The sequence below is a fragment of the Spea bombifrons genome, chromosome 3, assembly GCF_027358695.1.
Source record: "Spea bombifrons isolate aSpeBom1 chromosome 3, aSpeBom1.2.pri, whole genome shotgun sequence".
NCBI classification, from domain to species: Eukaryota; Metazoa; Chordata; class Amphibia; order Anura; family Pelobatidae; genus Spea; species Spea bombifrons.
Genome location: NC_071089.1, coordinates 330,380 through 345,802, shown reverse-complemented (window position 1 = coordinate 345,802; position 15,423 = coordinate 330,380). Strand labels below are relative to the sequence as shown.

At 56.2% G+C, this 15,423-nt stretch overlaps 1 protein-coding gene across 1 annotated transcript; it reads right to left on the bottom strand.

The window, feature by feature from the left end:
- Nucleotides 1-3,903: 3,903 nt before the first annotated feature.
- TMEM151B (transmembrane protein 151B) lies at nucleotides 3,904-9,755 on the bottom strand. The gene is made up of 2 exons (XM_053460108.1): nucleotides 9,405-9,755; nucleotides 3,904-5,518 (listed from the first exon to the last, which is right to left on the bottom strand). Exons 1-2 carry the CDS (start codon nucleotides 9,483-9,485, stop codon nucleotides 4,085-4,087), a joined length of 1,515 nt encoding a protein of 504 aa, XP_053316083.1. The 5' UTR covers nucleotides 9,486-9,755; the 3' UTR covers nucleotides 3,904-4,084.
- Nucleotides 9,756-15,423: the final 5,668 nt, after the last annotated feature.

Here is a 15,423-nt window from a genome sequence, read left to right as displayed (position 1 = left end):
CAGAACAGTGTATACCACCGGCGGGGGCAGAACAGTGTGTACCACCGGCGGAGGGGGGGCAGAACAGTGTATACCACCGACGGGGGGCAGAACAGTGTATACCACCGGCGGGGGGCAGAACAGTGTGTACCACCGGCGGAGGGGGGGCAGAACAGTGTATACCACCGGCGGGGGGCAGAACAGTGTATACCACCGGCGGGGGGCAGAACAGTGTATACCACCGGCAGCAGGGAGAATAACAGTGTATGACACCGGCAGGGGGCAGAACAGTGTATACCACTGGTGGGGGGGGCAGAACAGTGTGTACCACCGGCGGGGGGCAGAACAGTGTGTACTACCGACAGCGGGAGCAGAACAGTGTATACCACCGGCAGGGGGGCAGAACAGTGTGTACCACCAGCGGGGGGGGGCAAAACAGTGTATACCACCGGCAGGGGGGCAGAACAGTGTGTACTACCGACAGCGGGAGCAGAACAGTGTATAACACCGGCAGGGGGCAGAACAGTGTATACCACCGGTGGGGGGGGGCAGAACAGTGTATACCACCGGCAGCAGGGAGAATAACAGTGTGTACCACCGGCGGGGGGCAGAACAGTGTATACCACCGGTGGGGGGGGGCAGAACAGTGTATACCACCGGCGGGGGGGCAGAACAGTGTGTACTACCGACAGCGGGAGCAGAACAGTGTATACCACCGGCAGGGGGCAGAACAGTGTATACCACCGGTGGGGGGGGTGGGGGCAGTGAGATCACACCCCGGGGGTTAGCTGACAGGTTTATTCTATTATTCTGTTTGCCCCGTTGGGTTATTTCCCTGAGAATTCCTGCCCCTTCCAATCATTTATGTGGAGCGCGTGTCGCGCATGACCCAGAGCGCGTGTCGCGTATGACCCAGAGCGCGGTGGCACCACGGGGATTAACGTGTCATTATATGCCGATGGCTGCTATGGGGTATAATCCCGGCGTGTGATGTGTGCTGCATGTAATAAAGCTACGGGTAAAGCGGGGCGGAATAACACCACGTAAAGGTAAATGATAGCGCAGCCTCCCACGCTGGCTCCATCCAATCAGGGATACCCAGCCACGTCCTGCCATATATTTCAGCATGGAGGGGCAAGGAGATTACCCCCAGAGGGGCAAGGAGATAACGCCAGGGGCAGGGAGATAACGCCAGGGGCAGGGAGAAGCAGGGAGATTACCCAGCGAGATTACCCCAGGGGCAGTAGAATAGAATAATCGGAGACAGTGGCTCCCGTCATGTGGTACTATTCTGGCACCTGGGGCGCGGCGCCCCGATCTCACCAATCACACGGGGCGCAGAGTGATCACGTGAATAGTTTTCGAATAACTTTATTGATAAAGGTGTCGTCATGGAAACCAGACATTGAACTTCCCGGGAAACCGCTGTGAGAGGCCGAGGAAGATCGGGTTAAACCGGTAATATTATTTATTTCACCCCACCGTCTCCGAGGGGCGAAGAATTGCTTTCCCTGCGGGCTGCCCGTCTCCGGCCCTCGGGGGCCATGGTTTCTGCCATTAAAAGCCATTTGTGTTCAGATCCCCTGGGGCTGGCTGAGGATGATGCGGCTTGTAGTCTAGCAGCTGTATATCTGCCAAGAGGTTTTAGGCACTAAAGAGACGCCATGTTTATCACATACATGTGACTCGTCATCCACATACATGTCGGAGGAACACGTTAAGGAATGAAACCTCTGGATTTACCCCCAGACCACGCAGGGAGGAGCGCTGGGGCAATTTCTGCATCTCTCCCCCACACACGGGGCAGGAAGAATAGTCCCCGCCCCTCATCTGGTACACATGTAGAGGTCTGGGTCTAAATTGCCCCAGGTCCTGTGGAGGGAGCCTGTAAAGGATCCTGTAAGAGGACATCACTAGCGGGTTCACAACATGAGCTCACCGTGGCAGATACAGGGAGACTTGACAGGTGGAGATTGCCCCGGTTCGCGCCTCCTCATCTAAAGCCCCCGTTATACATTTTATCAGGGGGGTCTCGATATACAGCATCGGGGCAGATCCCGCCACAATGTGACACCTCTGAATACCCCTACGCATTGACCCCTGGGGGAACCTATCTGAATACCCCTCCGCATTGACCCCTGGGGCAGCCTATCTGTATACCCCTCCGCATTGACCCCTGGGGCATCCTATCTGAATACCCCTCCGCATTGACCCCTGGGGCAGCCTATCTGTATACCCCTCCGCATTGACCCCTGGGGCATCCTATCTGAATACCCCTCCGCATTGACCCCTGGGGCAGCCTATCTGTATACCCCTCCGCATTGACCCCTGGGGCATCCTATCTGTATACCCCTACGCATTGACCCCTGGGGCAGCCTATCTGTATACCCCTCCGCATTGACCCCTGGGGCAGCCTATCTGTATACCCCTCCGCATTGACTCCTGGGGCATCCTATCAGTATACCCCTCCGCATTGACCCCTGGGGCATCCTATCTGTATACCCCTACGCATTGACCCCTGGGGCAGCCAATCTGTATACCCCTACGCATTGACCCCTGGGGCATCCTATCTGTATACCCCTACGCATTGACCCCTGGGGCATCCTATCTGAATCACCCCGGACTCAACATAAGTCAGTGACCCCCTTACCGAGGAACAGCATGGAAATTAACCGTGAAATAGCCGGTGTGCCCCCCCCAGACCAAGCAGTGGAGATTTTAGCCGGTGAAAGGAGGTGATTCTGAGGCCCAAGTAACACGAATCGCATGAAATCTACCCAATGTGGGGTTATCCCTCCATATCCACCCAATACACAGAGTCCAGGGGCCACAGACCAGCAACCCACTGTGAAGAGCCAGATCGCAGACTCAGTAATGAATTATTCATCTCCCAGGGACCAAATCTCACGGCTCAGACGCTCTCAGCGGGCGCTGAACCCCAGCCGGTGGGCGCCGATTCCAATAATCAGAGTGCTGGGAGATCAATAATGTATCAATGAGCCGTAACCATGGAGACCAGTCTCGTTATCACTATGCGTATTTCCGGCCAAAGTAGAAAGGCACAGGGGGTAAGGGCGGCCGATAGGGAACTGTATTGCCCCCCCTGCCCTGTGTGCGCCGGTGCCGGGTGTGCGGTGGTTTCGGGGTCCGGAATGTACGTGTGAAATGGATCCATTTACTAACGCCGTGCGCCCCACTGAATCCCTCGGAATCTATGGATTTCGATGAAGTGTTTATCTAGAACCCTAAGTCTAGAACCAGCCGCCATGTGTAGGGGGGGGGGGCACGGCCATCATCCCAAAAATTCAACCTCAAACTACAAGGGAAAAGGGCAAAACCCTGCAAATGAATGAAAAAGGGCCGAATCCGAGAGCGAGCGGGAGACTTCTGAGCTTCCAGAAGTCGGTATCGATTACTTGTAGTTTAACCCTTTGAGTGCGACGTTGATCTGTGATGTGGAGAAGATCTGGTGTCTCCTCCATTACATCTATCATCACATATCAACCGGTATCTGCCCCCGGACGAGGTGGCCCGGCCACTCGTCTGCCCTCCCAACCCAAGTCATGCATCCGTGGAATGGTCACTGGTGGGTATTTCTGTGCTTGTGAGTGTCCCGTCCCAGCTGGGGAGCCGGACCAGGAAACCAGGAGACTTTTGGTTAAATCCGTTCCCTTTTGGCTTCTCTATCGTATGCTGAGGATACGCGGCACAGTCTGAGAATCGGTAAATTTCTGTACATACCACACGTCACGGAAGTCCCCCTCTCCACCAGCCGAGGCATTTGGTTGCCGTTTTTTGGAGCCAGATCGCAGACTCAGTAATGAATTATTCATCTCCCAGGGCCCAAATCTCACGGCTCAGACGCTCTAAGCGGGCGCATCGCTGAACCCCAGCTGGTCGGCGCCAATTCCAATAATTGTTTTTTGGACGTTTCATTCCGCGTGTTGTGAATTCCGCATACGTGCACACGTGCCCCGATGGATGTAAAGATGCCCCTCGTCTCTGCCACAGAGAGGGGCGGGTTTTTGCCTGTTACTGGGCATGTTATAGTTTCCAGGTAGATCGTATCCGCCTCGTGATGAGAGCGCTGAGTAGACATTTGGTGTCACAGTGAGGTCTCCACACAAGACCCATTGCGATGAAGGCGCCGGTGATCGTGGTTAAGACAGCCTTCGTTACGGTGGACGATGAGGATGGGGAAGTAGAGGGCATCTTGGTACGGCGGCGGCTCCTCTTCCTCCACCGTTACTTGGCTGGAAAGCCGCGTCTGCTCGCTGGGACATCCCTGCTCGTTCAGGCTCTCACTCCGACTCTGCCAGAGACAGCTGCGGCGGGACCCGTAGAGACGCCCGAGCGAGAATCGGCTGCTGCTGAAGGGTATCCTGGGGCTGCCGTTGCAGATGCTAAGAGCGCTGCGGGAGAAAATGGAAGAGCTGCTGATGGTTCGGTGGCACCTCTCGCAGTTCTGCCGGTAGCCCCGCGTGTAACGGGAGACCGTGTAGCCTGCGGAGATGCCCACCAGGTCCATTAACACAGCCTCGGAGTAGCTGGGCACCAGCTGCTGATTGGATCGGATGTGCCACTCGAGCTCCGTGCTGTCTATGGTATTAACCCTGGGCATCCTTCGACACAAGGTGCGATCGTCGGCCGGCGTGACCGGAGTGTAATCGAAGCCAAAGAGTTTCTCCACGTGATAGTGGACACATGAAGTGCGGTATTCGTTGAGGACCCGCAGGGGCCAGGACAACGTCAGAAGGGCAGCCACCCAGAACACGTAGTGGGAGACGTACCACGGAAGGTTGTCCGGGTCAGAAAATGCCACCATGTACTCCTTGAAGTCCACATTTTTCAGGTGCATTCCCTCTCGAGCTTCCATGTAATCATCCAAACCCTCGTTCTCGGTGAAGAATCTGGCACGCTGCGTCAGGTAGGAGTTCTCTGACTCCACGTTGGCAAAGCTGAAGCATTTGGTGAAGCGTAGCCGGGTCACGGGGTAACTGTCCAGGTCGGTCAGGTCTTTGGAGACGTCCTTCACCCCACAATTACTGTAGTCAAACTCCGATTCGGCGACGTGCGTGTTAACCCGCTCGTGGTACACCTGAGTGGTGGTGTAAGCGTCGCCATTGCGGTAGCGCGTCACTTGCCGTGTCCTGCGCACGTAGTGGTAGCTGATGGCCTTCCACCAGATACACGGCGTGGCCTGCTGCATCCTCTGAACGCGCTCTTCAACGCTCCCCAGGTCCACCCTGTACTGCAGCTCGTTGCGCGTGTAGCAGTGCCAGCACTCCACCAGATACACCACGTACAGCATCACCAGGAACGCCAGAGGGATGTACACGTAGCCGTTGGAGCAGGGACTGTCGTGGTACATCATGGAGTTACCTTTGTAGGCGCTGTCGAAGGTTAGACGGGTGACCTTGGTAACGTGGCACCATGTCATGGCGCCCATGCAGCCGTAGATGAGAAGGGACAGGAGGAGGCATTTCCAGTGGGACTCCCGGCACAGGGACTTGCTGAATGACTGCTTCACCGGCCTTTGCTAGGAAACGAGAAAAGAAAAGTCACAAATCTCTTTTGCAGGTTAAAACCGATGACATCACATCAGTAAGAAACAACAACTTCCATGTCATCACTGTACTTTCATGTGTGGGCGTTCACCGACCTCATCATCAGTGATGTCACAACGCATACAAAGAAGGTTGCAGGTAAATACCGGTACTGTCAACATGACTCCAGAGCCCAGCTGTATCCACAAAGACCACTCTATGAGATCCACCATTTACAGGTCAACTCAACCTGAAAGCCACAAATCCCCCGATCCACCCAGAGGCCACGTGGCAGATCCTGTTTCTGCCGTTCACGGAAACTGGAACCAGGGGCAATTGCGCTGGCGATGTCAGTCTTCCATCTGAAACACGCCACCCAGGGCTCAGCGGCAGGTCCCACACGCAGACAGGGGATCCAGCGACAGATCCCACGTGCAGAGACGGGGGGATCCAGCAACAGATCCCACAAGCAGACAGGTGATCCAGCGACAGATCCCGCACGCAGAGATGGGGGGATCCAGCGACAGATCCCGCACGCAGACAGGGGATCCAGCGACAGATCCCACGCGCAGAGACGGGGGATCCAGCAACAGATCCCACAAGCAGACAGGTGATCCAGCGACAGATCCCGCACGCAGAGATGGGGGGATCCAGCGACAGATCCCGCACGCAGACAGGGGATCCAGCGACAGATCCCACGCGCAGAGACGGGGGATCCAGCGACAGATCCCGCACGCAGACAGGGGATCCAGCGACAGATCCCGCACGCAGAGATGGGGGGATCCAGCGACAGATCCCGCACGCAGACAGGGGATCCAGCGACAGATCCCACGTGCAGAGACGGGGGATCCAGCGACAGATCCCGCACGCAGACAGGGGATCCAGCGACAGATCCCGCACGCAGAGATGGGGGGATCCAGCGACAGATCCCGGATGCAGACAGGGGATCCAGCGACAGATCCCGCGCGCAGAGACGGGGGGATCCAGCCACAGATCCCGCACGCAGAAAGGGGATCCAGCAACAGATCCCGCACGCAGACATGGGGGGATCCATCGACAGATCCCACACGCAGACAGGGGATCCATCGACAGATCCCGCGTGCAGAGACGGGGGATCCAGCGGCAGATCCCGCACACAGACGGGGGGATCCAGCGACAGATCCCGTGTGCAAAGACGGGGGGTCCAGCGACAGATCTCGCGCGCAGAGGCGGGGGGATCCAGCGACAGATCCCGCGCGCAGGGGCGGGGGGATCCAGCGATAGATCCAGCACGCAGAGACGGGGGGATCCAGCAACAGATCCCGCACGCAGACAGCGGATCCAGCAACAGATCCCGCGCGCAGGGGCGGGGAGATCCAGCGACAAATCCCGTGCACAAAGACGGGGGGATAGATCAACAGATCCCGCGCACAGAGACGGGGGATCCAGCGACAGATCCCGCGCGCAGAGGCGGGGGGATCCAGCAACAGATCCCGCGCGCAGGGGCGGGGGGGATCCAGCGATAGATCCTGTATATAGACGGGGGATCCAGCGGCGGATCCCACACAAACATGAACTTGGAAATATGAGTAATAAATGCTGGTGATGCTCCAGAGACAGGATGATCGCGGCGGCCATGTTTTCCAGGACACGTATCATTTGTACCTATTGCTGAGCAGCCCAGGTAAAGAGCTGCCGTGGAGAACATGGCCGATGTGGTCACCCTGCCGGCTCGGAGATCAGGTGGCCCAGCCGTAACATGGGGTCTGTTTATTGGTCGATTGTTTCTGCCTAGTCCTGGGTTCTGGGCTCGTTGCAGCTTCCTAGTCCGGTGTCATATAACCTGCCCAGCCCTGCAGCTAGTGCCCCGGGGGGGGGGGTCGGTACCGCAGAGCTATCTGTGGCAGTCGCGTGCCCTGATCTCTGCCTGCACATAGCTCCTGTGTGTCCCGGCTTATTTAGGCCAGTCTCTCTATGGTCCTAAATCCATGTGCCCCTCTCCCCAAACCCTGATGCCTCTCTCTCCTGATGAACCCCTTTTCTCCCCCAATGCCCCCTTTTCTTCCCTGGTTCCACTCTTTACTCACCTGTGCCTCTCTCTCCTCCCCTAATGCCCTTCGTCTCCTTTAATGGCCATCTTACCTCCCTGGATGAACTGTTTTCCTCCCCTAATGCCCCCTCTCTCCTCCCCCGATGCCCCCTCTCACCTCCCCAGATACCCCTCTTTTCTAGGAGGTCAGAATGTTTGCCCGATAATGTGTATAGAAACAGCAGGAAACGACTTTATAAATTAAACAGGGTAACTAAAACCACAATATTCTTCAAAATGCCCCACCCAGTTACACAAATACCCCACAATAGGGCATGAAGAGACATGAAGTCTGGGGAAAGCCCCTTCCTGATATATCCTCACACAACCCCGGTATGTGCTGCCCCTGTGCCGCCTCGCGCTTCCCTATCGGGGGATTTAACCTTTTACTGAAACCGTGGCCGGTGTCACACAGAGGGACGCATCCGGCCACCGAGTCCCCAGGCCGTGGCCGGTGTCACACAGAAGGACGCATCCGGCCACCGGGTCCCCAGGCCGTGGCCGGTGTCACACAGAGGGAAGCATCCGGCCACCGAGTCCCCAGGCCGTGGCCGGTGTCACACAGAAGGACGCATCCGGCCTCCGGGTCCCCAGGCCGTGGCCGGTGTCACACAGAGGGACGCATCCGGCCACCGAGTCCCCAGGCCGTGGCCGGTGTAACACAGAGGGACGCATCCGGCCACCGAGTCCCCAGGCCGTGGCCGGTGTCACACAGAGGGATGCATCCGGCCACCGGGTCCCCAGGCCGTGGCCAGCGTCACACAGAGGGACTCCTCCGGCCACCGTGGCCAGTGCATTGGGTGATAATTCTGGTTTCTGTCCCTTAATTACTTTGCTTAAGCAGAATTTGTGCTGTAATCTGCCATCTGAAGCCAACGTTAGGATTATCCCGTCCCTGAAACGCGTTGCCGCCCAGAGCTTGAGCTCTAATTACAGAGCGTTGGGGTATTTAGTACCCCGCTGGGTGACGCTGCGCGGGATATACCCCTTTATGTAGAGCCAGACCATAAGGCTTAAACAGATGGCTCAGCCAGCTGTACACGAAACACATGGCTCCACGTACCGAGCGACTGGCGTGTCAGGTAACTGTACATGTTACACGGTGATGGCTGTGTGTACGTGTTACACGGTGATGGCTGTGTGTACGTGTTACACGGTGATGGCTGTGTGTACGTGTTACACGGTGATGGCTGTGTGTCCGTGTCACACGGTGACAGATAGCTGTGTGTACATGTTACATGGTGATGGCTGTGTGTACGTGTTACACGGTTACAGATAGCTGTGTGTCTGTGTCACGCGGTGACAGCTGTGTGTACGTGTCATGCAGTGACGGCTGTGTGTACGTGTCATGCAGTGACGGCTGTGTGTCCGTGTCACGCGGTGACAGCTGTGTGTACGTGTCATGCAGTGACGGCTGTGTGTACGTGTCACACGGTGACGGCTGTGTGTTCGTGTTACACGTGATGGCTGTGTGTCCATGTCACACGGTGACAGATAGCTGTGTGTACATGTTACATGGTGATGGCTGTGTGTACGTGTTACACTGTTACAGGTAGCTGTGTGTACGTGTTACACGGTTACAGGTAGCTGTGTGTCCGTGTCACGCGGTGACAGATAGCTGTGTGTCCGTGTCATGCGGTGACGGCTGTGTGTACGTGTTATATTGTGACAGCTGTGTGTAGGTAACAATGTGGAAAGTAACAAGGTACATGCGTGTTAATGCTTCCAAGTTCTGCGGTGCTGACTGGCGGCCAGTGACACAGAGTATGAGTTACTGGTCTCCAGGAGAGCGGGGGTTAATGCGTACTTACCGGTTCGCGAGCGGTATCGGGGTCCTCCTGTGGTACGGAGCCGGTGCTGCTCTCGCTGGCCGCCGAGGCTGGGGGTGACATTATCAGTAGCTGCCCTATGCAGGGGCAAACCAGGTGACGAGAGGCAGAATCCGTGAATGACCCAGAGGGGTAAATGGGGAATCTGGGAATTCATTACCCCAGCCACAGGACGGCGTCCCCAGAAATAGCAGCCCCCGGTCCCATGTTAACTCGATCGGCTGGGAGGAGGCGCGCGCTCCATTATCAGCACAAAGGGTTAAATGAGGCAAAGGGCGGTATTGCAGGCGGCGGGGACCCCGGGGCCCCAGGACACATTTACAGGAAGTGTGCAGCGTGTGAAATGGGGGTACACGCAATCTGCACACAGTAAGACACAATGTAAACACACCACACCGTGACACACGCACACCAGACACACACAGCAGCGTCACATGCACTCCCCACACACACACTACACCGTCACACACACTCCCAACACACACTACACCCACACACACTCCCCACACACTACACCCTCACACACACTCCCCACACACACAGCACCGTGACACACGCACCGCCGACACACACAGCACCGTGACACACGCACTCTCAACACACTACACCGTCACACACACAGCCCCGTGAGACACGCACTCCCTACACATACAGCACAAACACACAATGAGAAATGCACGTAACACCGGCACAGACAGAGCGGAGCCACACAGGGGCAGGTAGGAAGGAAAGGGGGTCAGGGGGGGCAAGGAGGGAGCAAAGGGTGAGGGATGCTGCAGGAGTCGGAGGATGGGAGAGATTCCCAGGAAAGATGGAAGGGAAGGAGGGAGGAGAGAGGCAGGAGGTGAATGAGGAGGAGAGAGAGGAGCAATAAGAACAAGAGGAGGAGGATGGAGGGGGGGAGAGGCAGGAGGTGACTGAGGAGGAGAATGGAGGAGGGGAGGAGGATGGAGGGGGAGGAGGAGGATGTGAGGTACCAATCTGCCTCCCTCACAGCTACATGATTGAAACGTGACCTTGAAAATGATGTCTCTTTCACTGTCTCCATCTCCCCGCCAGATGTCTCTATGTGAGACTGTCTCTCAATCAGTGACGATATTTAGAATCCCCTCAAAATCTGATCAACGGAAGAAACGAACCGATAAAGCGGCTGCCGCTTGGCCTGCTGGGTACCGGGGTTGGCACATGAAGCCACAGCGTGGCACCGTGCGCGCCCCTAAACCCCCGCTGCTTCTGTGGCAGTTCGTTTGGCCCCTTTCCTTACCCCACGGGTCCCGGACCTCGCTCCTTGACTTCAGCCTCTGTAGCGTGAATTTGCCCTTTGGCGTCTCCCTTGTAACCGGCCCGTTGTGCGACATGAAGGCAGGGGACTTGAGGCAATCTGACCCCTGGTTTTTTGTTTTTTTTTACCCGGGCAACTACCACCAACCCCCGCCCCCGATCTGCCGCTCTAGACCTGGGCCTAGTCTGACCTTGGCTGAGATACATCGGCACATGTGGCACCTTTTACTGTAATTGGGATGGCCACCGCGTAGAGAGGCGGCTGGGGGTGTTGTGCGTGCATCACCTCTAAAACACTTACAAAAACTAACGCTCAAGTCACGTAAACCTGCGCAGCCACTGATCCCGGGGTTTCCTGGGAGTTCTTATCTTTTATTTATATGGAGCCAACAATTTCCACGGCACAAATGCAAGTTAAGGCAAAGGTTATGCGAGTTGACATTTTAGTCCCCGCAACCAATCAGACACCACAGAGTATTAATGTCACGACCGCCGTCACGACGAGGTTCCTCAGCCCTGAATCGCGGGATCGGCTCCAAGCTAAGCGGACACAGATGCCAGGGATAACACTGTTAAACGGAGCGTCATACAAGCCAAGGGTCAAATTGCAACAGTCTCACAGCAAATGCAGTAAAGCAGAACCGACCGGGAGCTGCAGATCCGGCTTTTTCAATCCGGCGCCGGGTTCACCCCGCCTCCTGATCAGCGTCACCGGCGCACCCCCCCCATTCTTCAGCTGTCGGGACCGCGCAGCCTGCTGCGATTGGGTAAGTTAGATGGCAGTGCGTTCATGGGGACGTGACATTACCCGCGCCTCAAGGGCTCGCTGAAGCTTCCTTGGTTTGTCCGGGTGTTCGGCATGAAATTTCCGCACCATTCAGATCAATAGAAAGAAGCCGTGACCATGTCTTCCGGTGCACCAGATAATGGCGTTCCCGACTTCTGTGAAATCCAGAATGACTTCATGCTCCAGATGAACGTCTACCCTGACAGGTTAGGGTCGAGCAGTTCTTTTCGCCAACAAGGAACAATTCATACGCCACGGGGTTAATTGGATGGAGGGCTCGGAAGGGACAAAGATAATGAGGAGCAAATATCATAGAAGGAGCCGGTCCTCGGTTAGCTTGACGTTCATATGTCGCAGAGGATTTCGATAAGATGCAACCGCGGATCCGCCCAGATCACACTCCAAAAATAAATATAATGCGCTTCAATGTGCACTAAAGTGCCGGGACACACGCATATAGGTGAGGGAGGAAGAAAGACCATGCGGGACAGAAGGATCTGGTGAGAAGAGGAAGGACCATGTGGGACAAAGAGACCCAGGGAGAGGAGAAATGACCACGCGGGACAGAGAGACCCCGGGGAGAAGAGAAAGGACCGCGCGGGGCAGAGAGAGCCCGGGGAGAAGAGAAAGGACCGCGCGGGACAGAGAGAGCCCGAGGAGAAGAGAAAGGACCACGCGGGACAGAGAGAGCCCGGGGAGAAGAGAAAGGATCCTGCGGGACAGAGAGAGCCCGAGGAGAAGAGAAAGGACCGCGCGGGACAGAGAGAGCCCGAGGAGAAGAGAAAGGACCGCGCGGGACAGAGAGAGTCTGGGGAGAAAAGAAAGGATCCTGCGGGACAGAGAGAGTCTGGGGCGAAGAGAAAGGACCGTGCGGGACAGAGAGAGTCCGGGGAGAAGAGAAAGGACCGCGCGGGACAGAGAGAGCCCGAGGAGAAGAGAAAGGACCGCGCGGGACAGAGAGAGCCCGAGGAGAAGAGAAAGGACTGTGCGGGACAGAGAGAGCCCGAGGAGAAGAGAAAGGACTGTGCGGGACAGAGAGAGCCCGAGGAGAAGAGAAAGGACTGTGCGGGACAGAGAGAACCTGAGGAGAAGAGAAAGGACTGTGCGGGACAGAGAGAGCCCGGGGAGAAGAGAAAGGACCCTGCACGACAGAGAGAGCCCGAGGAGAAGAGAAAGGACCGCGCGGGACAGAGAGAGCCCGAGGAGAAGAGAAAGGACCGCGCGGGACAGAGAGAGTCTGGGGAGAAAAGAAAGGATCCTGCGGGACAGAGAGAGCCCGAGGAGAAGAGAAAGGACCGCGCGGGACAGAGAGAGCCCGAGGAGAAGAGAAAGGACCGCGCGGGACAGAGAGAGTCTGGGGAGAAAAGAAAGGATCCTGCGGGACAGAGAGAGTCTGGGGCGAAGAGAAAGGACCGTGCGGGACAGAGAGAGTCCGGGGAGAAGAGAAAGGACCGCGCGGGACAGAGAGAGCCCGAGGAGAAGAGAAAGGACCGCGCGGGACAGAGAGAGCCCGAGGAGAAGAGAAAGGACTGTGCGGGACAGAGAGAGCCCGAGGAGAAGAGAAAGGACTGTGCGGGACAGAGAGAGCCCGGGGAGAAGAGAAAGGACCCTGCACGACAGAGAGAGCCCGAGGAGAAGAGAAAGGACCGCGCGGGACAGAGAGAGCCCGAGGAGAAGAGAAAGGACCGCGCGGGACAGAGAGAGTCTGGGGAGAAAAGAAAGGATCCTGCGGGACAGAGAGAGCCCGAGGAGAAGAGAAAGGACCGTGCGAGATAGAGAGAGCCCGAGGAGAAGAGAAAGGACCGCGCGGGACAGAGAGAGCCCGAGGAGAAGAGAAAGGACCGCGCGGGACAGAGAGAGCCCGGGGAGAAAAGAAAGGATCCTGCGGGACAGAGAGAGTCTGGGGCGAAGAGAAAGGACCGCGCGGGACAGAGAGAGCCCGAGGAGAAGAGAAAGGACCGCGCGGGACAGAGAGAGCCCAAGGAGAAGAGAAAGGACTGTGCGGGACAGAGAGAGCCCGAGGAGAAGAGAAAGGACTGTGCGGGACAGAGAGAGCCCGGGGAGAAGAGAAAGGACCCTGCACGACAGAGAGAGCCCGAGGAGAAGAGAAAGGACCGCGCGGGACAGAGAGAGCCCGAGGAGAAGAGAAAGGACCGCGCGGGACAGAGAGAGTCTGGGGAGAAAAGAAAGGATCCTGCGGGACAGAGAGAGTCTGGGGAGAAGAGAAAGGACCGCGCGGGACAGAGAGAGCCCGAGGAGAAGAGAAAGGACCGCGCGGGACAGAGAGAGCCCGAGGAGAAGAGAAAGGACCGCGCGGGACAGAGAGAGCCCGAGGAGAAGAGAAAGGACCGCGCGGAACAGAGAGAGCCCGAGGAGAAGAGAAAGGACCGTGCGAGATAGAGAGAGTCTGGGGAGAAAAGAAAGGACCGTGCGGGATAGAGAAAGCCCGGGGAGAAGAGAAAGGACCGTGCGGGACAGAGAGAGCCCGAGGAGAAGAGAAAGGATCCTGCGGGACAGAGAGAGCCCGAGGAGAAGAGAAAGGATCCTGCGGGACAGAGAGAGCCCGAGGAGAAGAGAAAGCACCGCGCGGAACAGAGAGAGCCCGGGGAGAAGAGAAAGGACCGTGCGAGATAGAGAGAGCCAGAGGAGAAGAGAAAGGACTGTGCGGGACAGAGAGAGCCCAGGAGAAGAGAAAGGATCCTGCGGGACAGAGAGAGCCCGAGGGGAAGAGAAAGGACCCTGCGGGATCATCAAAATGATGATAATGAACCCACTGATCCTGCAACACCCAGGAATAATAACAGAGTAAATAGATTGCAAGCTCCAGTGAGCCCCACACCTGTACAACACTATGGAGTCTGGGGGTGCTATGTAAATAATACATAAGAGCAGGTCTAAGTAACACGGGCAGAGCGAAGTAATTGTTGGCGCAAGGTTCCTCCTGAAACGTCACTGCGGATGAATCACACGGAGCTTTCGCGTTTCCCGGAGTGTGAAGATGTTCTCTCAGTGGGAAGGTGAGACACGGCGCCCACTCGCATTCTGTGTATTAAATCCGATGGTTAAAGGAGCGTTAAATTCGTAATGATTACCTTCATGGCTTTTATCAACTCATTTATCAGCAGTACCCGGAACGGAGCTTTTTACTTGGCATTCAGTGTAATTGTTTTGACGAGATTACGTTTAATCCCAGGTAGCGACCAATGACGTGCCTGACAATCACTTTCTTCGCTTAAGCAGTATTGCTGTAATGCCTCCATGTCTGGGTAAGCATCGCTGTGGCCGATGGAAGCCATGAAGTGCTGAAATTGGACTCCCGGGGTGGATTTTTCAGATCCCATCTTGAATTTTATATATTTGATGGCTTTGTTGAGTCACTTTGATAATGAGCCTGAATCCCCATTGCACTTGGGCACCAAGAAAACCGGAGGGTAGGTGCCTCTTCCTCTTTCCTGAGGAGGTACTTGGGTGATTCCTAGCCAAAATACTTTAGAGGCCCTCCTTGAAGGACCTGGTGTCATGAAGAGAGTATGGAATCCATGGAAGGATCAACTCTTCCTCTACGAGTTGACCAGAATGACCTCTAAATCCACAGCCCCAGCATGGATGGGAGGGAATTCCTTCGGCGTGGATTGGGATGCACGGCCACATCAGAGGACAGATATTTATTAAGGTTTTGAGAGCTTATGTGACCTCATCTTATTCTACAAATCAAAGCTGCCCCTGCCCTGTAAACAAAAAAATAAAAAAAATCCCCTTATTATCAACATTTTTCTATTATTAAACGATGCAGCAATGCTGCCCCTTAGTGGCCAGAAGTAGAAATCAAATAGGAAATATTTACAAGCCACTGAATATTGAAATTTAGAATCTACAGGCAGACATTGACGGGTCGAGTTCTACCCACCAAACGCATCCCACCGTGTCTTTATG

What these genes read in the sequence shown, in the direction of transcription:
- TMEM151B (XM_053460108.1), bottom strand. Translation starts at nt 9,485, where the DNA reads ATGTCACCCCCAGCCTCGGCGGCCAGCGAGAGCAGCACCGGCTCCGTA. An exon ending in CCGATACCGCTCGCGAACCG is followed by an intron (nt 5,519 to 9,404) that starts GTAAGTACGCAT and finishes CTCGTTTCCTAG; the next exon opens with CAAAGGCCGGTGAAGCAGTC.